The sequence below is a fragment of the Paroedura picta genome, chromosome 6 (genome assembly GCF_049243985.1).
Source record: "Paroedura picta isolate Pp20150507F chromosome 6, Ppicta_v3.0, whole genome shotgun sequence".
Classification (NCBI taxonomy): domain Eukaryota; kingdom Metazoa; phylum Chordata; class Lepidosauria; order Squamata; family Gekkonidae; genus Paroedura; species Paroedura picta.
In genome coordinates, this window is record NC_135374.1 from 23,844,920 (window position 1) to 23,868,102 (window position 23,183).

At 52.6% G+C, this 23,183-nt stretch overlaps 1 protein-coding gene across 1 annotated transcript; it reads right to left on the reverse strand.

Moving 5' to 3' along the window:
- Positions 1-923: 923 nt before the first annotated feature.
- CDX2 (caudal type homeobox 2) lies at positions 924-22,416 on the reverse strand. The gene is made up of 3 exons (XM_077341784.1): positions 21,660-22,416; positions 8,747-8,892; positions 924-1,768 (listed from the first exon to the last, which is right to left on the reverse strand). The coding sequence occupies exons 1-3, from the start codon at positions 22,168-22,170 to the stop codon at positions 1,568-1,570; spliced, it is 858 nt and encodes a 285-aa protein (XP_077197899.1). The 5' UTR covers positions 22,171-22,416; the 3' UTR covers positions 924-1,567.
- Positions 22,417-23,183: the final 767 nt, after the last annotated feature.

A 23,183-nucleotide genomic window follows, 5' to 3' on the forward strand; every position in this document is an offset into this window, starting at 1 on the left:
CCGGGTCTGCCTATGTGCATGCCCTTGTTGAAATATCCTGTGCCCTTCCTTTCTGCAGCCACTTGCTCATTCCCTCCTTCCCTCAGTTGTTGCCTGCTGAATTCCACAGGACTTAGGAACTAGGAGAGTGCAAGTCTGTAGAACAGGTGGCTGGACCAGGAACTGTACTACTAGGGGGGCTGATGATCCATGGTCAACGATGGGAACATTGTGGCATTCTACATTTTCAGCAGCAGGGCAAGGAGAGGGCCTTGCAGCAATCTCAAGAGAAACGTGTCAGGTCCCAGCAGTCACTTACCAGATGTTGGGGACTAATTTGAGACTCTGTCCTGCTCAAGCACACAACAACAACACAACTGAAATGCAACGCTGTCAAGTACCTCAGCAGTGCCTTGTGGTCATGTACTGAAACACCAAACGCAGCCCCGCTTGAAGCACAAACCTAAAAGGTTATGGCCTTGGATAGGGCTAGGGCTCTTTCCCTTTGTTTGTGGGTCTCCAGGGAAGGAAGAAAAACGGGACCACAACCGTATCCTAAATGGGTCTTAAGAAGACTGTAGATTGGGTCTATTGGGTTCATAGCAACTTAAATCTCATACAAATGTGATTAGGACATCTTATGACATTGCTTAAGAATAATGTAAGACGTCCCCCCAAATAAACACACATAGGAGATAGGTTTGGGACAGTTCTTGGGATTGTACTGCTTAGATGTGAAATAAATTTCAGTAAATTCAGTGGAAGTTGTTCTGGCTGTTACGTCTAAGTGTTCTCCAGCAGAAAGGGCAGGACTCCCTTGAAGGTCATATGTAAAAACCACCAGTTGCCCAAGACTGATCAGAACCAAATCCTTTCCATCCAAAGGGATCTGTGACCACTTACACAAAAACACACATATATATACGCACACACATATATAAAAATCTAGTTAGGAGACCATCCATGCCAGGTTTATAAGCTCTTTCACAAGAAGCTAACACCAAACAGCTCCTTTCAGGGTGTATCCAAGCTTTCATCTCAGTCTTTCATGTGAGCTGCCGGGCAAAAGGGTCATCCTTTGGGTATAGGTAGGATATTGGGGAGGGGGTATGCTTTCATTGCTTTCTCTCCCCCCCCCCCTTAGAATTTCTCATTAGCCCACCAACATTGGCAACAAACAACAGCAATAAGAAAAAGGCATTCCAGGCTCAATTCCCTGAGATCCGGTACTTTCACGGGGAAGAGAAGTGTCAGTTGAAAGTGCCAGCTATGTGGCACCCACTCCAGCATGGGAAGAAGAATAGCAAAACAATTTTTGTTAAAAAAAAAAAAATCAACACCCTTTGCTCCCTTGTCCCCACCAAAAGTGGGTGGCTCTCAGTGCATTTTGTACAAACGTGAAGCAAAGGAATGGAGTCAAGTGTAGGAGTGTCAGACGCGAGGAAGTCCATCCTAGTGCACAGGTGGGAAGAAGGACAGCCGCCATCTTGCCCTCTGCAAGGCAGGGCGAGTGGCCTTTCCCTCCACTGGACTCACTTGCCGGGAGGGCAGAGATTTCCAGCTGCTCAGTCTTTCGTCCTAGTGGCTGTCACTGTGCAGTGGGTGGCGCTAGGCCAGCGGCACCCATCACGCCTCCATTGGGGCCTGCGCTGGTTGTCCCTGGTTGCATGGAGGAGACCGGGCTCATGGGTTCTGATCCGCTGTGCACACCGCCCGGCTGGGACTGTTGCAACTTCTTCTTGTTGATCTTTCTCTCCTTTGCCCTCCTGTTCTGAAACCAGATTTTTACCTGGATAAAAGACAAAAGGGACACAGGTAAATGGAAGAGCCAGTTTGGTGAGAGCCAGTTTGGTGTAGTGGTTAGGAGTGCGGGCTTCTAATCTGGCGAGCCGGGTTCGATTCCCTGCTACCCCACATGCAGCCACCTGGGTGACCTTGGGCTTGCCATGGCACTGATAAAGCTGTTCTGACCAGCAGTGATATCAGGGCTCTCTCAGCCTCACCCACCTCACAGGGTGTCTGTTGTAGGGAGAGGAAAGGGAAGGCGATTGTAAGCTGCTTTCAGACTCCTTCAGGTAGAGAAAAGCGGCATATAAGAACAAACTCTTCTTCTTCTTCAAAAGTCACTGCAATCTTTGGCTCGAGGGCACCTGGAGTAGCCTGGGGTTCTAAATGCCAGTGGTTATGCAAAAGCTGAAGTACCTTTGAGTAAGGCTTTTGAAATATGGAAGAACACATTGTTGAGAAGGGCACAGAACAAGGGTCCTCCACGTGAAGCTTATGGGTGCCTTTCCTGGTGCCTCCCAAGCGCTTTTAGAAACTGGGCACAGCATGTGTTCAACAGAGCTTTTGATTGGCTGTGCAGATGAAAAGGCGTCCTGTGCAGATGAAAAGGCGTCCTGTGCAGATGAAAAGGCGTCCTAATAAGCTTCAACGTTTCAGACAGAAGAAGTGCCATTGGAGTTATATGCAACCTTAGTCCCTGACTTTTTGCAGCTGGCTCCTCCTCCCGTGGCAGCCATTTTGTGATTGTGCCCATCATCTTTCGTCAAAATTCCAAAGGTGCCCATAGGCTCAAAAAGGCCTGGGACCCCTGACATAAAAGTTGACTGCATAAGGAATTGGAAGCTAACAAACCTAGAGAGAAATAACCTCCTCCTTTTGTAGAGGGTTAATATATGGAAATAAGCACCTGAGGCCTTCCCAAGCAGAGAAGCATGTTATATCACCTGGTGTATAACGCCCCACTAAACCTCTATTAAAAACACAGGACATTTTTTCTTTCTCTGGACACTTTAGCTCATCCAGGGGTGGGGAGGGGGGAATATACCAATTCCTGTTATGAGGATGTCCATATAACTCTCAAGCATGTGTTTAACTTTTCCCATAAAGTTGAAAAGACTGATGTTTTACTAGAACTATAAGCCAGAAATTCTTCCTGGCTTGGGCTATTGAACATTTGAAGGATTGCAGCTAATTTATGGCAGCCCTAACAATTAACAGGCAACTTGCTTATTGTTATTCACTATTTTTGGGGATTGGCTTGTAAGAGAGGCTTGTTAAGGGTTAGGAATAGTTCACACAGACAAGTTGCATGTTAGGTGGGATTTGGAATGCTTTGGTTCTAGCAAGTCTGTTGTCAAAGCAACATTTTAAAAAAATGTTCATGAAAGAGCATGTGTGTATGGAAGGGGGGAAAGGACACTGACAAGCCAGTACAAAAGGATCTGTAAAAAAGTGAGATTGGTTTATGTGCAAAATATTTCAATCAAAGGCTGGGACACTTTACAGATTAGCTGATTTCTTGTCGTTTTAATTGCCAAAGGGCATTCTAGAAGTCAGTGCAAGCCATCCTGTGCTTCTGCAAGTGACAGGGAAAGGCCAGCCCATTACTCACATGGGAGACTGACTCTCAGCAAATTAATCTCCAGGAAACCCAAGGACACCTGGGATAGGGGAGGAACTGAGAGTGAGAAATGCAGGTCACTTTGCAAACTGAGGTGGGGTGTTTGCAACAAGCAGTGAGATCATGCTTGAAATCCTGGAACATCTCCTGACCTCTAAGAAGCAGAATAACAATGTTCATGTATTGGTATACAAAGGTGGCCAGTAACCCTGTGCATAAACCAGATGAACCAGCACACTTGGACTTAAGTCGTTCACACCATAAACCTAAGCCAGGCTGCCCAGATCTTGTCTATATCCCTGGCACTTAAAGCAGATATCAGTCCAAAATCTCTTTTAAATGACACTTACAGTCCTTTTTTAAAGGTCCAAGGTGGTTCCCATCCCTTAAGTCTATAACCTCATCAATAATCTTGCAGTGCAATCAAGTTTTACTTTCATCCTTCGTACTACAAACTGCACTATTATTTCCCTGTCCTATTACAACTAGGGAAACGGCAGCTTGTCTTTAGCAGCCAGATGAGTTTACGGTAATAATAAGATTTGAAAAGGGGCTTTCCTGCCTCCCCTCCTGCCCCAAGTTAAAAGAAGAAGAAGAGTTGGTTCTTATCTGCTGCTTTTCATCTACCCGAAGGAGCCTCAAAGTGACTGACATTTGCCTTCCCTTCCTCTCCCCACAACAGATACCCTGTGAGGTGGGTGAGGCTGAGAGAGCCCTGATATCGCTGCTCAGTTACCCTCCCCTTGCCCTGAAACACGTGCTCTAAGAAGGAAATGAAAGTGCTTCTGCAGGTATTTAGGGCATGCCCTCTCCACCGACTAAGTATCCCAAACCAATTCTCCCTGCATTGATGCCATGAAAAGCCTTAAAGATCAGAAGACTTTGCTTCCACAAGAGCCTCTGCTCCTTCAACTAGACTGCCTATAGAGAGATTCACACGATTGTGTGAAGGCCTGAAGCTGTAAACCACAAGCCACTGACCATAGTACCAGAAAGGTTCTACTGGGATTCCCAGACCTGTGGAGAAGCTGTCACAAAATGGCTACTTGGAACTGGTTGCCTGGGAAACCACATCATGAAATCCTGCTGTATTAGAGCTGGAGAGACCTGGGGTAGTATGAAGAATATCCTCGGCTGTTTTAAATGTTCAGCAGGCATTCCAGTTTCAGAGGCTTTAATCTAGCCTTTCTCAACCTTTTTACCATTGAGAGCCCCCTGAAATATTCTTCAGGCTTCGAGAAACCCCAGAAGTGGCACAATCATGCAGAGTATGGTGGGGAAGCAAAGCTGTGGACACACCCATTCAGGGCCCCTCCCCTTCCCAGTCCTTCCAGGCCCATCATTGGTCATTCTGGGAGGCATGAGTGGGTGATAAATGTTTAACCATTTTAAAAATATATTAAAATTAATTCACTCCCCACCCATTTGGGAAACCCTTCCAGGGCTGTCAAGAAACCACAGGGTTTCACGAAACCTTGGTTCAGAAAAACTGTTTTAATCTATGGGAGTGAGTTGCTGGAGTTCTTCTTCATCATCATCATCATCATCATCATTATTAATATTTATTTCCTGCCACTCCCCGTAGGCTCGTGGTGGGTCACAATAGTCTTATCCCCATTAAAATATCCATTAAAATACTTTAAAAACAATCCCAACATGGCAGAAGCTCTCATTCCCACCCCTGCTATCAGAGCGGCAGGGAGGGTGGGGAGGAGATCTAACTTAATAGGTCGGGGGGGGGGAATGCTGGCACTCATTCGCTGACCCCGGCCTCAACCAAAAACCTGGTGGAAGAGCTCCGTCTTGCAGGCCCTGCAGAATGCTGGTAATTCCCGCAGGGCCCGCAGCTCACCCCGGAGCTCATTCCACCAGGTAGGGGCCAGGACCGAAAAGGCCCTGGCCCTGGTTGAGGACAGGCGCACTTCTCTAGGGCCAGGAACGATCAGGAGATTCTCCCCCGCAGAGCGTAGAGCCCTGCGGGGGATATAGGGCTTGCAATCATACAGACAGGAAGTTCATCAGTTTTTTGATTCTGTCTCTGTCTGATGAAGAAAGTTATCCAAACAGGATGAAAACCAGGTATCTCCAATACCATGAAGTTTCTGTTACGGCATGGGATCAATCCATCCCCTGCCCTGGATAGCCCAGACTAGCCCAATCTCATCAGATCCCAGAAGCTAAGCAGGGCTACTCCTGGCTAATATCTGGATGGGAGACCTTCAAGGAACACAAGGCTCGTTATGTGAAGGCAGCCAGTGGCAAAGCATCTCTGAACGTCTCTTGTCTAGAAGACCCAACAGGGTCACCATGAGTCAGCTATAACTTGATGACACATCACACAGACATATGTTGAACTACTTTTTGCTTAGTTTTAGTGGAACGATTTATATCCTTACTCTTTGCGTTTTTCTTTTCTTTTTACAGAGCAATGCTGTAATAGAATTTTGTATTTTGACTAACAGAATCTTTGCCTAAGAGGTAAAAATGTTAAATTCTGCTTTATATAGGTTCTCTGTGTTTGAATTAGTGCCTGAGAGACATAGGATTCACTGTGGAGTTTAACTGTTTGTTGTTTATATATTATGCTCTGATAGCTCACTCTGTCTCCTGCCTCACCCCTCTTTGTGTGTACTCAACAAGCGTGATGAAAAGTCCTGGGGGAAGTTCCCTATTTTGCAATATATTTTGTTTGCGCCTTTAGAAAGGTTTGGTCTTAAATTTTGATTGTTTGCTACTTCAGAAGCCCTAAACTGGGTAGAAAGGAGGCATATAAACATTTTAAATACAACAAACAAACAACTAAATAGAAAGTGGAATGCTCCCCCCACCATACTTGTGAATATCACTGTTTAATCATAGAATCATAGAATAATAGAATTGGAAGGCACCTCCTGGGACATCTAGTCCAACTCCCTGCACTATGTAACCTGCCACCCCCCTTGAACCTTCATCTGTAGTTGTGGGAGTTAATGCTGCATATGCTCAGTGGCTCTGTTATTGACTTCATATGATTCACAATGGACATTAGAAATGGGAGGCAGCTTTGGTTTAAAATATTAGGTTTATTTTTTTTAATTGTCAGCTTGGTCAAGGATGGCAAGCATGATCTGGAGATCTTACCTACACAAATTATGAAACCATCTGCCAAGACAGCATGTGTATTTGATATTCCTTTATCTAATGCTTATCTTTGGGGAGTTAGGAATGCTCAAGACTGTGCCTGCTTAAGGACAGGAACTTGTAAGAACATCAGGGAGAGTTTCTAAATGTTAGGCTGTAATTAACTTATTGTTTTGTAGCAGATTCAGCTGGAGTTGACCTTTGTCACAATTAAAGGCACAGCCCTGGAGGACCTGTTTGTGGCAAGCTGGGCCCTCCATCCCAGATTTGACACCTCTGACCTGATAGCAGTCACAGCCGGAAAAAAACCCAGTCATCTTATCCAATACCCAACCTCCTGCTTTTGGTAAGATGACTCTGCAGGAATGGACCAGCAGATTGTGGCTTTTTTCCTTCCCACAACCCATGTCTGCCTTCTGCTGCTATCATTAGGCCTTAAACCTGTCATTCCTGACAGAATTCCCCCCCCCCTCAGATAACACAAAAATTGCCTTTCGGAGGGTCCCGGGTTTTGTGAAAATGAAAGGGACGATTCCCAAAATGCTTAAGCAAACTCATCTGGAACATGTAAGTCTCTGTGAGCTGGCCTTGGCCGAAAGTAGCAACTTAGAAATTGAAACATGAATATAAATAAATATTATACAAAACAAGTCCCTCATGCCTTCTCATGGACACTCAACTTGGAAGCCTGTAATAATCTTAAAAAAAATAAATCTATGAATTATAACTGGAACATCTTGTATGTGAAGTCACGACTCTTTGGTTCTAGGCAGGGCAATCCTCCCACTCTTAAATTCTCTGCTGACTTATGGGGATCCCGTGGGATTTTCAAGGGAAGATATGGACAGAAGTGGTTTGCCAGTGCCTGCCTCCACGTCATGACCCTGGAACTCCCCAGTCTCCTCCCATGCTAACCCTGATTAACTTCCAGGATATGCTTCTTACTGCCCCTCACCTATCCCTGATCATGAGAGTAGAACTGAAATAATAATACCAACAGGAACAACAACAAATAACTATAGCAACAACAAAACAAGAACAACAATGATTATTGCTGCAGTTGTTAAAAAAAAATCTCTATCTTTCCTTTCTGCCCTTACAAGGGCCACCAAGGTGGCTGACAATTTAAACTGTGCAAAATAAAATGACACCATAAAACCATTAAAATCACCCCCCTCCCAAACACACATCATTAAAATACATGCAGAGCATTTCGAATCCACACAAAATATAAAAACATTGGTAAGGGAGGGATTGTTGACAAGTGACAAAGGACGGGCAAGGGAGGGATCATGAAGACAAGTAGGAACCAGGAGGGGATCCCGGGGGAGGGGGAAGCCAAACATAGAGGGCAGCTGCTAGGGTTGCCAGCTGTCAGGGGAGGGGGTCATATCCTGTGCCTTCAACAGAAGGTCCAAGGGAAGCTATTTGCTAGGTGATGCCATTTACCTCCATGCCAGTAAAAGCTTCAGCTGCCCATTTCCACACACCAATTGCATTCAAAGAGAATTAATTAAAGGAGAATTCAAGGGGCAGGATCTTCTTCTCCAAGTGCATGAGCATTCCTAGCAGCCACAGATCTCTTGGCTCCACCCAAAAAATGGCCCACTGTGACAGAATTGGTTTAGGGGGGGAGCAATTCATTTGGATTAGTGATCCCAATGACATTAACCTGCAGAGGTTTGTTCAGGTCACCTTTTGATGAACCCCATTCCAATGAATCCAACGAACCCATGTGGATTAGCCACTGGAACAGGACAGCCAGGCTCCAGTCTTTTCGGAAGCTTCCGGGGTGCTTAGGGCTGATCCTACGTTGAGCAGGAGGTTGGACTAGATGACCTGCATGGCCCCTTCCAACTCTATGATTCTGTGTTTCTGTGATGCTGTGAACCTGGGCTAGACACTCTTTGATCTACCTCACAGGGGTGTTGTAGGGGTAACAGGGGAAGAATCATGCTGGAAGCTTCTTTTGGCCCCCATTGAGCAGAAAAGCGGAGGACAAACACTGACATTTTGCCTTGAAAACCCAGGGTGGGGTGGGGTGGGGTATAGTGGAGTTGGGGTGGCCATAAGTCAGCTGCAGCTGGACAGCATTTCCCTCCCACCAAGCACTGAAATTAGTAAATGAAGAAAAGCATCTCTCTGATCATTCCCAGAACCAAGAACCAAAGCTGTTGGACAAAGAGAACGGCTGCGGGGACATTAGGACATTCCTCTGAGCAAAGCATCAGTCCGTCTGACCTGTCTCTCCGACAATCCCAGAGTAGCTGCCAGCTCTGCTTTCCTCCGGATGGTGATATAGCGGCTGTAGTGAAACTCCTTCTCCAGCTCCAGACGCTGGTGGTCTGTGTAGACCACACGGTACTTGTCTTTCGTTCGGGTTTTCACTGGGGAGACAGACAGTCAGAGGTCAGTGTCAGGAAGCATACTGGCAGCATGATTTCATGGGATTCCTCTTTCTGGGATATGTTTGGGGAGCGTTCCATTTGACTTCTACAAGAGCCTAGTATTGCCCAGTGTTTGTCAAGAACCAAGGCTTCTAGGGGAGGGGAATCAGAGAGAGGAGGCCATGTGCAAAGGGGGCTTGGGGAGGGTTTACCCCACCCTAACAAAGATTAAAATTTTAAACAGAGGCTGGATAGCCATCTGACGGAGAGGCTGATTCTGTGAAGGCAAAGGGGTGGTAGGTTAGAGTGGATGAGCAATTGGGATAGTGCAGGGGGTTGGACTAGATGACCCATGAGTCCCTTCCAATTCTATTATTCTATGATTCTATGAAATAAAAGAAATAGTTCAAAAAGCTACTCATTCAAATAGTTCAAAAAAGCATCCATGCAAGCAGAAAAATAATGGAAGGCAAGTTTAAAAATTCAAGAAAAGTGAGAAAGAACTAATTAAGAATTTTCATGAAGGTGACTTCCCCCCTTTTTAAAAATCCTGTGTACCTGCCTGCAGAGAGACATACCTTCAATAGTCTCAGCCCTAGGCAGAGTTACACCAGCCCCCGCAGACAAATAAATACCCCAACATTTTTGGAATAATGACTCTGAATGCAAACAAAAGCTCACGCCTTGAACAAATCTTTGTTAGTCTTAATGGTGCCATAGGACTCAAATTTTGTTGTGCTACTTCAGACCAACATAGGTATCCACTGGAATCACAGCTCCAAAGTTACGGTGACCCACCCGAGGCTTCTTGGCACCCTAAGCAAATATGACCTTGGCCCCCATCTAGTTCAGCATTCTGTTTTCTACAAAGGCCAACCAGATATTTGTAAGAAGCCAACCAACGTTGTACAAAGGGTGCAGCTGCCCCTTTGGACAGACACAGCGTTTGTATATGGAGGTTCCACCTCATCTTTTGACTGCCTTCTCCTTCTCCCTTGCTCCCTCTAATCCCCTCTAAATGTCTAAGAAACTCTAGGACAAATTGGGATGCCTCTGACTTGATTCTTTGTCAATCGGCATGCCTATGCAGTGAAGAAAAAGCACCCCCTACTGCGTCACTGCTTCTAGGGCCAGGGCTTGGTTTCCAAAATATGAAAGAGAGCGATGGAAACAGCAGAAGGAGCCTTTGGGGAAGGCTGGACTGTGACACACTTTAGAGCAGGGGTAGTCAAACTGCGGCCCTCCAGATGCCCATGGACTACAATTCCCACGAGCCCCTGCCAGCATTTGCTGGCAGGGGCTTGTGGGAATTGTAGTCCATGGGCATCTGGAGGGCCGCAGTTTGACTACCCCTGCTTTAGAGTCCTGACACACGAGTTGAGAAACAATTGTCCATAGGGTGATCGCCAGAAGCAGAATGGACTTTAAAGATTAGGAGGACACTGTAGCTCACCAAGGAGTTGTAGTTGACCAGAGAGCCTGCAAGACAAAATTGTTCCACCAGGTCTATGGTTGAGGCCAGGATGAAACAGTTTTCTGAATGATTTCCCTACCCCAATGCCATGGAGAAAAGCGCCATGGGCAATTTTAATTAATAGGATTAATGTTTTAATATTTTAATAAGAATGTTGACATTTAATTGGCTAGTTTTATGCTTCTCGTTAATGTAGTTGTTAATTTTAAGTTTACTATATGTGGACATTTTATATGTATTTTACAGTTTTGTAATCTGCTCTAGTTTTTTTTAAAGACAGGGTGGAATAGGAATCACAAAATAAATGAATAAACAAACAAACAAACAAATGAGTATTTTGAGAGCTCACTTTTGGGATAATCTTGCTTCTGTGCTTTCCCTAGCAGCAGTGTTGAAAGGATCCCACTTCCTCCTCTGAGTTTAAATTATAAACCCTCACAGATCTGGCTTGAAGAGGAAGTGATTTTCAAACAATGCATGCTTGTAAAAAAACAACCAGCTGCTGGATTTATGACCTTCCAGCTAAGCACCCACATGAACCAATTTGAGTGTGCAGACTGGAGGTGCTTTGGGTTGTTTTTTTTATTTTAGAAGCTGACACCCTGTAATTAGCCCTGTTATAGAATAGATGACACTTTTTAAAATTTCAGTTTATTTGGGAGGAAGCCTCATCAAGAGAAAGTGCTAGAAGTTTCAATTACAGCTGCAGTCAAGACACATGCGTTTATTTGCTTGCTTCCTGCCTTCTCCTCTCCTCCGTTCCATCCTCACAACAGCCTTGGGAGGTAGGCTAGGCTGAGAGGGAGTGACTGGACCAAGGCTGCTCAGCAGCAGTGCCGGGATTCCAATCTGGCCCTCCTAGTCTGGCCTGCTAACCACAATACCACACTGTGGCTCTCCAGCTAGAGCCTCTGTAGTCTGAATCACACCTTAGTTATCTTCTGCACCACGTCTCAGAGCAAAAATGGTGGCCAACAGAACTCTTAAGGCGCAACCAGTGAGGCCTAAGGCAGGGGTAGTCAACCTGTGGTCCTCCAGATGTCCATGGACTATAATTCCCATGTGCCCCTGCCAGCAAACGCTGGCAGGGGCTCATGGGACTTGTAGTCCATGGACATCTGGAGGACCACAGGTTGACTACCCCTGGCCTAAGGCAGCCATTGCAGTGTAGCAGCTCTAGTGCTGGACTGGCTCTGCAGAAATCCTCCCCCAATGCCCAAGCTGTGAAGCTTCTGGACCCTCTGTCCCTACCCAGCTTCCAGAAGGCTCATAATTCGGTCATTTTGAGTGTGTTGCATGGCTTTATTGGAACCCCACCTTAGGCATTGTTCTGGAAAGGGCAGTTTAGACAGTGGCCGGTGGGCTGAACGGCCCAGCAGACTGACTCAAGACAAAGCAGATTCATCTGTTCACAGCAGAAGCCGGGCTCATTTTAATGGCCACCCCCCCCCCCAAGGCTAGGCCCATGTGTTGCTTTGACCGAAAGCCAGGGGGCCCTTTTGTGTCCGATGAAGACAGCCCACAGTCCATGTAATTCTGCACAAGAGCCTTGTATGTTACTAGACTGCAAGAAACACTGAGCAGAGCCTGGGGGCACCTTCAAGACTTGTCTTTTCCCAAGGGACACAAGGTTATCATCCAGGCCTTGCAGCCCCACCGGTTATTTTCTCCAAGGGCAGGTCACCCAGGCATTGTTCCCCAAGACAAGCTTTTCTGCCTTAGACATGGGCTACTCATTAACGGCAGAAAATGCAGCAAGTGGGGTGGGAGGGGGGGAGAAGAGAGTTTATCATGGCATTTTCAGGACCAAAAAGGTACCCGGCCTCTACTGACTGTAATACAAAACGACAAGCACAAAGCAAAGGTCAAGAAAGTAGCTTTTGTATGGGGGGGGTGGTTATGGGTCTTGCAGAATTTAAACAGATCATGCCAAGCTGTTGCGGAGCAGAAAAGAAGATGCAGAAAATCTTATATGAGAATGCTAAGATCTGAAATCGCACCAAGGGAATTCCTTATGGTGGGCACCCAGGTTGGTCTGAAGCAGCGGAACTGAGTCCAAATCTGTGGGTCTTAGAGGTGCCGCTGGACTCAAACTTCACGTGTAGGTTTCTAGTTACTTATGAGATATTTCAAGGGATCGAAGGTGGTTCCTCACCTTCCTTAGGAAGATAAGAATCTATTTCATAGTAGTCAAGTTTTTTTTTTTATTCCAAACAGATTTGTCATTCCATCCACCATAAGAATATTGACTGGGCTTTCCCTGTTTGATCTATGCTGTGCATTTACATTTTAGTCCTTTGGCACTGAAGAAGAAGAAGAAGAAGAAGAAGAAGAAGAAGAAGAAGAAGAGTTAGTTCTTATATGCCACTTTTCTCTATCTGAAGGAGTCTCAAAACAGTTTACAATTGCCTTCCCTTTCCTCTCCCCACAACAGACACCCTGTGAGGTAGGTAAGGCTGAGAGCCCTGATATTCTTGCTGGGTCAGAACAGCTTTATCAGTCATCCAAGGTCATCCAGCTGGCTGCATGTGGAGGAGTGCAGAATCAAACCCGGCTCACCAGATTAGAAGTCTGCAGGCCTAACCACTACACCAAACTGGCTAATTCATTTTCAGCATGAACAGGATAGTCAGAAGAACTATAGCGTAAGCCACAAGAACAAGGCCTAAATTATGTGAGCAATTTTGATGGAAAGCCAACCCTCAAAATAACTAGAATTGTGAAAGAACTAGTCTATGGACGTTAAATCCCCATGTGGGATCCAGCCTGGGATTAACTCCAACCCCACTGGGAAGTCAACTGGCTTCACAGCAACGGCTCTTTGCTTCCAGCGCTGGGCACTGAGGTGCCCCAGAGTGTTGACAAGTGGCATTACACTGATCTTCCCCGAGACTATTGTGTTGAGCTGCCTAATCCGCCTGGAGTCTGGGCAACAAAGACGGACTTTCAGGGAAAGGCAGGGACGGTGCTGCTGAGGGTTTGGATGGGAGACCCTCAAGGGAGCCCAGGGTCGCTCTGCAGAGGCAGGCCGGGCCAACCGCTTCTACTCGGTTCCATTTGCCAGTGGTGTTACAACAATGATCCTTTTGCAGCGGGTCATCCTAGAAAGCAGAGCTATTCCAAGGGAAGCCGGTTTTGCCTAAACTGTTTATGCACTGGAGGTTTCATGCCAGGCTGCAGGCTGGAGTTTTAGTTGTGGCAGGTGGCCCCACCTCTTCCTGCATTCACACAGGGGAGCTTTTGGCCAGGTGCACCTCATCCGCCCCCGATTTGTGCTACTGCATGGGAGCTGGGGCAGTGAAGTTCCCAGTGCATAAACGGTCCTACAGGGGTAGTTAACTTTTGCGGGGAGAGGAGGGGAGGGGGTCGCCCGAAAGGCTTCTGCCGCGGGCCGCCTTCTTGGCCAGCAACGCCTCTGGGCCGCCGGCCGGCTGGTTCTCGTCCCTCCCGGCCGCCCCGCAGCCAGAGGAGGCGAGGGCGCGGTAGACGCGGCGGATCAGAGTGGAGCCCCCAGCTGCAGGCCCACCGTGCCCGGCCAGGCGAGCGGAGCCCAGCCCAGCCCAGCCCAGCCGCCTGGCAGGAGCGCCCGGATTGACCGGCCAAATGGCGGCCCGCGCTTTCATCCCGCCGCGCTGCATGCATATCAACCGAGAGCAGCAGCTCCGGCGGCCTTTGAAAGGCCACCGCCCGGCCACGCCCTTCCCAGGACCATGCTGGGGAGGGGCGGGGAGGGGCGAATGTTTACCCGCCCCCTAAAAACGGAGTGGGGGGGGAAGTGGGATTCCTTTCATCCTACACCCCAAGTGGGGGGGGGGGCTGTGTGTGGGAGCCCCAGGGACGGTGGGAGACCCCCGGCATCTGCGGGACATCTGCGCCCTTTCAGTATCTCCTGCTCCGCAGCATGAAGAGACGGAGCGACCGCTTCCTCCGCTCTCGGATGGTCTCCAGGCCAGCCCCGCGAGGTCCCTCCGAGCTGCAGGTGCCAAGGAGGCTCCCCGCACCAAGAACCAGCCGCCCGGCCCAGCAGGACCAACCCAGTCGGGGGAGGCGGGTCCAGGATCCCCAGCGCCCCCTCCCAAGGGCATTCTGCCCTGGCCCAGGGCGCCCCGTTTGCCCTCCCCTCTGCGAGGTAGATGAGGCCGAGTGAGGTGGCCTGGCCCAGCCCTCTCCGGTCCAACGCGCCGGCCTCTTGACCCCGAGGAAATCCAAAGGACTAAGTCCTGTTGCTGAAAGCCAGGGTGACCTGCCTTGCATCGCAGCATACAGGGCGCTCCCGCAAAGGCCCAGGCTTCGTAATGAATAACACGAGGCTCGGCGCTCTGGAAGAAGCGGCGAATCCAAACGGAATGAATAATAACCACGAAGGATCGAGGCCTTTGGGCGTCCCAGTTGGCCCCCACCCTTTTCGGTTCAGACGGCAGAGCTAGGCGATGTGAGGGGCCCAGGGTTCCAACCAGGATCCAGGAGCCAAACCCAGGTGGGAATCCCCACTAGAGCCGGGCCGCCCTGTAGGCCCCCCTCGAGCCCCTCTCCAGCCTTTCTCATCCTCGCCCACCTCACAGGGTTGTTGTTCCCCAGGAGGAAATGAAGGCAGGGAAAACAATGTTGAAATCCCCAAACATCTAAAGGAGTAAAGGCGAAGCCCAGTTCGGTTTCCCCGCTGGTGAAGCCAGGGTCGCAGCTGGCCGGCCTCCCCTCAGAGCGCTGAGCAGAGGAGATCGGAGCCACGCGGAAAGGGTAGGCCGGCCTCCGGAAGGGCCTCTCTGTTGGCCCAGGACGTTCCCTCTGGCTTAACACACGCGGCCGGCAGTCTGGAGTCCTGCCGGTCGAGCTCTTCTTTGCGTTTCGGACTCTTTTGAATTCCTACCTGACTCGCAGCTGTTACAAACAAAATTGTTCAGAGTATTTTTATAAATCATCATCATAAATGATACCTCATAACAGATTGCTCCGCGGGGAACATATTGAGTTTCTCCTTACTAGGCTAGGAACCTAAAGGCTGAGCTACAGGGAAAGTTTAAATTTAAATACAAATATTTATTATAGTAAGGTGCACACATTAAAGATTAAAAACACCTTGAGCCTTCGTAAGAAAGGCGGCGGATAAAGAAGGCGACATGAAAGGCCGAGGATTCCTGGCAGAACACCAGGTGCCAGAGAGGAGGAGCTGGGCAGGCTACACAGAGAAGAGGCCTCCTGAGCTCCAGCCAGCCGGAGTGGCTCCCGAGTCAATGCGGATCGTGCCCCAATAAATACCAGCGCGCCAACGGCCCGCACCTCGGGACCGCCTCTCCTTGTATTCCGAAGGGAATTAAAATCAAGCCGGCAAAATGGTCAGGGTGCCTGGCTGCTGGGCCCGGCCTGATGGGACGCTTTCCCGAAGGAGGTCAGAGCCCCGTGGGGCCTCTGACGGTTTCGCGGGGCTTGCAGCTGTTCCACCAGGCCTACGGGGGAGGCCCAGAGCACCGCGGAGGAGAACCGCCCGCCCGTTCAACGCCTTCCGGCACAACATCTGAGGCCGCTAAGACTCCCCTGGCCCCTCTCCCCTTCCTTGCTCCTGACAGTTAGTCAGGCCGGATTGTTTTGGCGTGTTCGAGACTTTTCATTCCCAGTCGGAGTACCTTTCTTGGCAGAAGAGGCTTTTAATTATTTCTTGCGTGTGTTTATCTCTGTTATTATTCCGTACGTTTTTATTATGATGCACCCCGTCCTGCGTCCGAAGAGAAAGGGCGAGTCATAAATACAATACACGAACCAGAAAGACGCGCTTCAAAGCTGAACCGGATCTTTATCGGGGCGAGGGAGGGGTAGGGGGAGGCAGGATCTTGGTGTGTGTGTATGTGTGGGTGGGGGATCCGTTCGGGGCATCCTCGCCATGGATCCCTCCGAGGGTGCCGCTCCCACAAGCACCGAGGCGGGCAGCGAGCCAAGGGCCGGCGGCTTCCTCGGGGGCTCCCCCAGGCCGCAGCACTCTGCCCCTCGTCCGCCCGCCCAGCCTGAAAGGTCTACCCCCCCCCCCCCCACCTCGGCCGCTGCGCCGCCGCGGGCGAGAGAATGAGAGGGGCATGGCAGATTTCGGTGTTGACTGCGAAAGTTCGTGCCCGGCCTCCGCGCTGGTCTTTTCCGGTCCGGCCGCGGGGAAACAATGGGGAGGAAGGCGGATATCAAAGGGAGATGGGGTGAAAGCCCCTCCCCGGGACACAGGAGGGTCTGCCAAAAGAAAGAAGGGGGTGGGGCAAGCGGGCTCCGCAAATTAACATCACAAGCGCGACCAGGCCTTGGCCTCCTCGGCAAAGAACACGCACAGGAGCAGCCCCCTCCCCGACCAGCTGGGCTGCCAGCCACCTCGTCGGGAGACCGTCGCGTCTGCTCCAAAGGGCCACCGCTTGGCACCCGGACTGGCCGGCGGGCGGGCGGGTGGGGGAAGGACCTGGTCCCTTGCGGCTCAGGGGGGCGCCAAGGGAATCTGGCCAGGAGCGGGCGATGCTCCCCGGGTGCTGCTCTCGCTCTCTGCTCGCTCGGCTCTTCTTTCCTTCGATGGGGAAGAATTCACTCGAGGGAATCGCACTGAAGTCCACGGGACTTCCTCCCGACTGAGCGCACCCAGGATGGTCGGGCCACAAGGCTTACTGTCGGGGGCTGGCGATAGAGAAAAAAAACACCGGACAGGAAGATGAACCAGTGCGGGGAAAGAGCCCCTTGGCAGAGAGAGACGGATCACTTCGAATTTTAAGCCTCCTTTCGGCTCCAATCCGGAGCAAGAAGAGTCTCCCCGACGGGCTCTAAGGCCGAAGTGTGGCGCGTTGGAGGGCCCAAGGCAGATGCTCACGACTGCCGACGCAAAGGTGTGAAATGCTGATCCTTGAGTGGGCCGAGCCCCCGCCCAGATGTATCCCAGACTGCGATCCTGCTTCATTTAGACGGGGCGGCGGTTTGGCTCATGACCGGAGCCGGCAAGTTGACGTCTGCCGGGGCTGTTCTCCCCCCACCGCAGCACGCAGACCTGCGGCTGAGCGGCAGCCCCTCCGAGAACCGGGATCTGCAGCGCCCCCCCCCCCAAAGGCCCCGAGCGCTCCCTCGCAGCAGATCCCAGGCCTCTCCAGCAGGGTGGAGCCCTCCGAAGGGCGCCGGCCGCGCCCGCCCGGCTCGCCCCCGGCCCGGTCGCCGCTTTCTTGCAGCGCTTTCCCGGCGGAGGAAAGGTTCGATGCGGAGGCCAGTCTTGGTCGACCTTGAAGCGCCGCGTCCTCGACGGTCTCCCCTCCTCTCCCGCGCCGCGCCCAGGGAGTGAGAAACCCATGCCCAGCCCACCGCGCGCCGCCGATGATTTATAGGACTGTAATGGCTTATAAAAATCTTTTAAGTGGCTGTCACCGTGGCCTCGGGCGGCCGCCGCCGAGGCGCAACAAGAACCACTCCCCCCCTCCCCCCCTCGGAAACCCGGCAGCAGGCCGAGGCGAAAGGGCGGTAGGGAGGCACCTGCCAGGCCAGGGCGCCTGCCCCCCTGCTGCCTCTCCCGGGCGGGTTTGGGGCTCCCCGAGCTGGGTCTCTTCTCTAGTCTAGGCAGATTCGGGCACAATAAAGCCGGAGTCCGGGGGCACCCGAAAAAGGGTTGGTTGAAGAAGAGCTGGGGTTTTGTCTGTTTGTTTGTTTTTGTATCCTGTTTTTTCGCTACTTGCAGGAGTCTGCTTACAATGTCTTCCTCTCCCCACAACAGTCTTCCTCTCCCCTGCGAGGTAGCTGGGCTTGAGAGAGCTCTGACAGAACTGCGATTGGCTCAAGGTCACCCAATTCGCTGCCTGTGGAGGAGGGAGGGGCAATTAAAACCGGATTCCCCAGATTAGAGGCGGCGACTCTTAACCACTACACCAATCTGGCTTTAAATCCAAAGAAATTTGATTCAAGGTGTGACCTTTGGTGTGAATAAAACCTTGTTAGCTATTCTATTGTACAGGCTACTCCCCACAGAGAAGGCCACAAGCTTAGAATAGCTATCTGCAGAAAGGTCAGCAGAGCCACGGATAATTTTAGTCTGTAATCTTTTAAAGGATGTTTTGTCATATTTTGTGCTGGTAGCCACCCAAGCCCGAATAATAATAATAATAATAATAATAATAATAATAATAATAATAATAATAATAATAATAATAATGGTGATGATACTGATGATGATGTCATCTAGGCAGGAGTCTCTGCTCTCAAAATAGAGGCCTGTGGAGGGGGAGACAGTGCTCTGGGCTAGCAATAGGGCAGACGGCAGGAAGGAGCTGATAGGAGCCAAAGTGCTTCTAGGCTATTTTAAAAAGTCCTAACTAATATGTCAGGGAGTCAGTGAGCTCTCTTTTCCTTGGCATGCTGGTTCTCTAGGAGAGGGGATTTTGCTGTGTTACTCAAAAGAGCTCCTGCCCAACTCGGGCTCACCGGATCCATCCTTCCCGTGCCGGCTGCCTTTCAGAGAGGCAAGGGTGCCTTACCTGTGCCATCCTGAGCACAGCAGGACCCACCTGAGCCCACGGCGGCCAACAGGCCTAGAAGAGCGCTTATTAATTTTATTGTTGGATTTATGAACCGCCCCTCTCTGCATCCAGGCTCGAAGCTGCCATTCTCCTGCTTCCCAGAAGGTTGGGTCAGGATCGCGGCCTCCCAAGCAACTATTCATGGCACTTGGCAATAAAATGCAATTCTCTGGTGCAACCAAGTCAGAGTTGTGGGTTTCACCGGAAAAAGGCACCTTTGAAAACTAGGCAGGCCAAGGCAGACTTTCCCTCTTGAAAGAGAAGAGACAGGCCAGCAGCCACGATCCTTAGGCAGGCATTATCCATCCGCTTCAGTGGTTTGGTTTCCTTTCCGCGTGCCGCTTTCAAGTCCCTGGCTCCGGACTCCAGGCCGCTGCACTTCAGAAGCCTCTTCTGGGAATCCGGGCATTGGATCTCTCCAGTCAATAAAACACTACATTCCGGATCCCCCCGGCATTGCTCTGGAACAAAGGCCAGGGGACCTTCTGCTACCGGAAGCATTAAGGATCAGCGACGGGGTCACTTCACTTCAAAAGAACACGAGGGCCGCGTCTGGAGCTGCCGCAGATCGCCTCTGCCAGGCCGAAACGGTCGGAAACGCCCCGGCGAAATCCTGCAGTCGCTCTGGAGGGGCCGGAGACCAGAAGGAGCGAGCCCAGTGAGCCCCCGTCTCGTGCTGCTGCTTCAAAGCGGAGTGAGGCGGCCGAAAGGCCCATCGAGTCCCCACCCGTCCTCGGAGGGCGGCCGCGACCGATCGCTTGGCCAAGACGCGTCACTGGCCGCCCTTGCGCGGGTCGGCGATTCTTTGCCGTTTCTTGACTGACCGCGTTCACCCGGTGAACTCTCCCCCGGTGTGGGAACTCTTCTACATGCTGCCCACACAACAACCCGGCCAAGCAGGCCAGAATCACGCCGCTAACTGCCTGGGATCCCAGACTCGATACCCCACATCGGAGGACATTCGTCCTCTGCACTGCCCGCCGCACCAAACCAAAACGCAGCCCGGAACAGAGCTGGGGTTTCTCCGCAGTTTTCTTGGGAGGCCGAAGGTCCCAGACGTCAGTTCGCAGGCCAACATGCCACCACCACACACCCCTCGCACCCTGAAACGAAATCCTCCTTAGGCTGGAAGCTGGTGCGCGAATCTTTCCGGAGAGACGCAATGAACCTCCCTCCCCCGTTTAAAAATGCCAAGGACCCCCCCCCCCAGCTGTCAGGGCGGTCCTTGACGGCGGGGTTGGATTCTGGCTCTCGGAAAGATTTCCTGCCGGCAGCTGGCCCCGTGGCTTTGCGGCCGGTTGGATCCCCCTGAGTCTTCCCACTCCAGGGGGGCCACAATCCAACGCGTGATTTCAGGAGGCTTTCGGGGCCTCCTTGGCCAGACAACAGATCGGTGGGACTGACACTGGGTGGGATTTGGGCTCTCAGCTGCCTGTTCCGGTGGTTTGAAGCAAGTCCAGTCGCTTCTTTTCACACACACACACAGAGGGGGGGGGAGAGAGAGAGAGAGGGAGAGAGAGAGAGAGAGAGAGAGAGAGAGAGAGAGAGAGAGAGAGAGAGCCTTCCGAGGGGCCCTTCTCTTGTTGGCCGGCCTCGGCACCCCCAGTACCAGGAAGGTCAAGCACAATCCTCCAGGACAGAAAAGCCCCGTGACGTTTTAGGAGGCAGCCGACTTGGGAGCCAGCGCTGAGCTCAGCTCGCCGCCCTTCTCCCCCAGGGTGGCCGAAAGACAAGTGCGCCGAAGAGACGCCCAGAGGCCGCCGCTGCGGGCCCCATTCCGCCGCAATTTGTCAGCGGCGCTTGGATTTATCGCCTTCCTTTGACCTCTGAAGGTCGCCGCGCCCTGGGAGGGCAGCGCCGTTGGTGTCCCTGGAAGGGATATCCCCGGCAAGGCCCACCGGCTCCCATTCACAGGGCGGGGGGCGCGGGATGGGGGGGGGGCTGTCTCACATCCCCGGGAAATCGACCGCCGGAGAGCGGCTTCTGACCTCTCCCAAACCCACCGGAGATCTGTTTGGATCCCGCCAGTCAGGTGAAAGGTCGTTCAGAGCCACAAAAAGGGGGCTCCGGTGCCAGGACCACGGGCCGCTGTCCGATTCGTTTCCAAACCCACTTTGAACCGAGACCTGAACTGCGCCAAAAGTTGTTGACGGATGGATTGTTACCGTGTCCACAACCCGTTGAGATCCGGGCCTGCATCTCCCAGGGCAGGGCTCCCTACAACGGCTCGCTCCGAAAAGCGCCCTCGGGGACTAGAAGGCGGCTTCCCCAGGCCTCTTTCCCCAGGGATTGCTGGGGCCGACCGGCAGGGAATCCGGCTCCGGGGGCTGCAGACCAACTGGGAGAGCCGGAGACGCATTTGCGCGCCGGCTGCGGCCAAAGTGCAAGTTTGCCTTGCTACCCGACAGTGGTATTTCGCCCCCAGATAAATGCCTCGCGGAGCCTGGAATAAGGGAGGGAGGGAGGGAGGGAGGGAGGGGGGCTTAAGCACACACATTAGCAGGCCCCGCTGGAGGAGCTGGGCTGGTGGCTGAGGAAGGCCGGGAGGAATCATTCCGGAGGCAGCCCAAGCGACACTTTCCGGAACCCGCCCGCGTCCTCCCGCCTCGGTGTGGGGCCGATCTTTGCCCTCGGCCAGAAGCCGAGCCCCGTTCCCTCCCCCCCCCCCCCAGCCCTGCAGGGTTCCGTCCCGGGCTGTCCGTCGAGGGGACTCTGCGCTGGTGCCCGGCGCCCTTCCCGCCTCCCCCGCCCAGCCGCGCCGGCGCCGGCGCCTGCCTTACCGGGTCCGCCTGCCGGGGGCTTCCTCATCCACTCGCAGAGGTTCCGCCGCTGGCCGCCAGGGGAGAGCTGCTCGGCGCCGGGCGGAGGGTTGAGAGGCTGCAGCAGGGCCCCGGAAGGGGGGACCCCGCAGGGCGGCGCCGGCGGGCCCTGGGCCGGGTGCTGGTGGTGGGGGTGCGCGTGGTAGTCTCCGGCCGGGCTGCTGTACGCCAAGCCGCCCGTCGCAGGGCCGTGCACCGCGTTGGCCGCCGCCGTCCCGGGGGGCGCCGCGCCCTGCCCGTAGCCGTTCCAGTCGTCGCGGAGGGGCGCGCCGTAGGCGGAGGGCCAGGGCGAGGCGGGCGACTGCGGGTTGTCCAGCCCCAGGCCGGCGGGCACATGGTAGGCGCTGTAGTCCGGGTACTGCGGGCCGCCCACGAAGTTCTGCGCGGCGGCCAGGTTCAGGCCCCCGGCGTGGCGCACCGAGCCCGGGTACATGGAGGGCCCCTCTTTGTCCAGCAGGTAGCTCACGTACATGGTGGCCGGAGGCGGGCGGCGCTGCTCCGCATGCTGCTGGGGCGCCGGCGGTGGGCTCCGCTCTCGGCGGCCGCGGAGCGCAGGACAGCCGCGCCCGGCTCCCTCCCTCCGGCGCCGTCAGCAGCGGCGCTCCATCGGCCAGGCGGCGCTCGCAAGATGAGCCAGGGGTTGACAAGGCGCCGCTAGGCACGGCTGGGCTGGGCCGGGCCCACCGCGGAAGGCAGGTGACGTGGAGGGCGGGCAGGCGGGAGGGCGGGCGGGGGGGGGAGAGGGAGAGAGGCAGGCCGGGCAGAACAAGAGAGCAAGCCGGGCGGTGGGGTAATATAGCCGCCACCAGTGGCCCCCGAAGAGGATTTGCATTTGAAAAGATAAGGGCGAGGGCAGCGACCTGAGCACCGCCACATCGCCAAGCCTTTATTGTTTAAGAGCTTCCTTCTGCCTTTGCAACCTGGCGCACTTTAACCTCCAATCACAGGTTCAAAGAACTGAGTCCGAAGGCCTTGCCAGAGAGAGAGAGAGAGAGAGAGAGAGAGAGAGAAGGCGCGGGGGGGGGGGACGGGAGAGAGACCCGGGGACGCGCCCAGTGACTTCCAAGGAGTCCCTTTACCTAATGACAATTATTATAAAGTTTTAAAGCGTATGCCTCTATCCAGTGCGCAAGGCTTCGACAGTCCGTTCCCAAGGCCTTCCTTCTGCAGGCCCACTGGAAATTTGTCTCAAGGGAGCCCTTTGCAATCCCCAAAAGGGCGCCCGGCGGAGCCTCCTTTGATCTCCAAGCAGTTCTCTCTCCGGTGGAATCGCGAGGCCTTCCCAAGCGTCATCAGCGCCCCCCCCCCCCCGCCGCCCATTGGAAAGCTGCTTACTCATTAATAACCCATTCCCCAGGCTAATCCCGGGTGTGGAGAGAGATGGGAAGAAAGGTGAATCCCGAATGAGAGAGGGATTATCTTAATTTCTTTAGGGTTTCGGCGTGTGTCAAGATGAGGGAGTTTCTCCCCCCCCCAGTCCCTTAT

Coding starts and splice junctions, on each gene's coding strand:
- CDX2 (XM_077341784.1), bottom strand. CDS start 22,170: ATGTACGTGAGCTACCTGCTGGACAAAGAGGGGCCCTCCATGTACCCG. Junction 8,893..21,659: donor GCCCCCGGCAGGCGGACCCG/GTAAGGCAGGCG, acceptor CTGTCTCCCCAG/TGAAAACCCGAACGAAAGAC. Junction 1,769..8,746: donor TGGGATTGTCGGAGAGACAG/GTCAGACGGACT, acceptor TCTTTTATCCAG/GTAAAAATCTGGTTTCAGAA.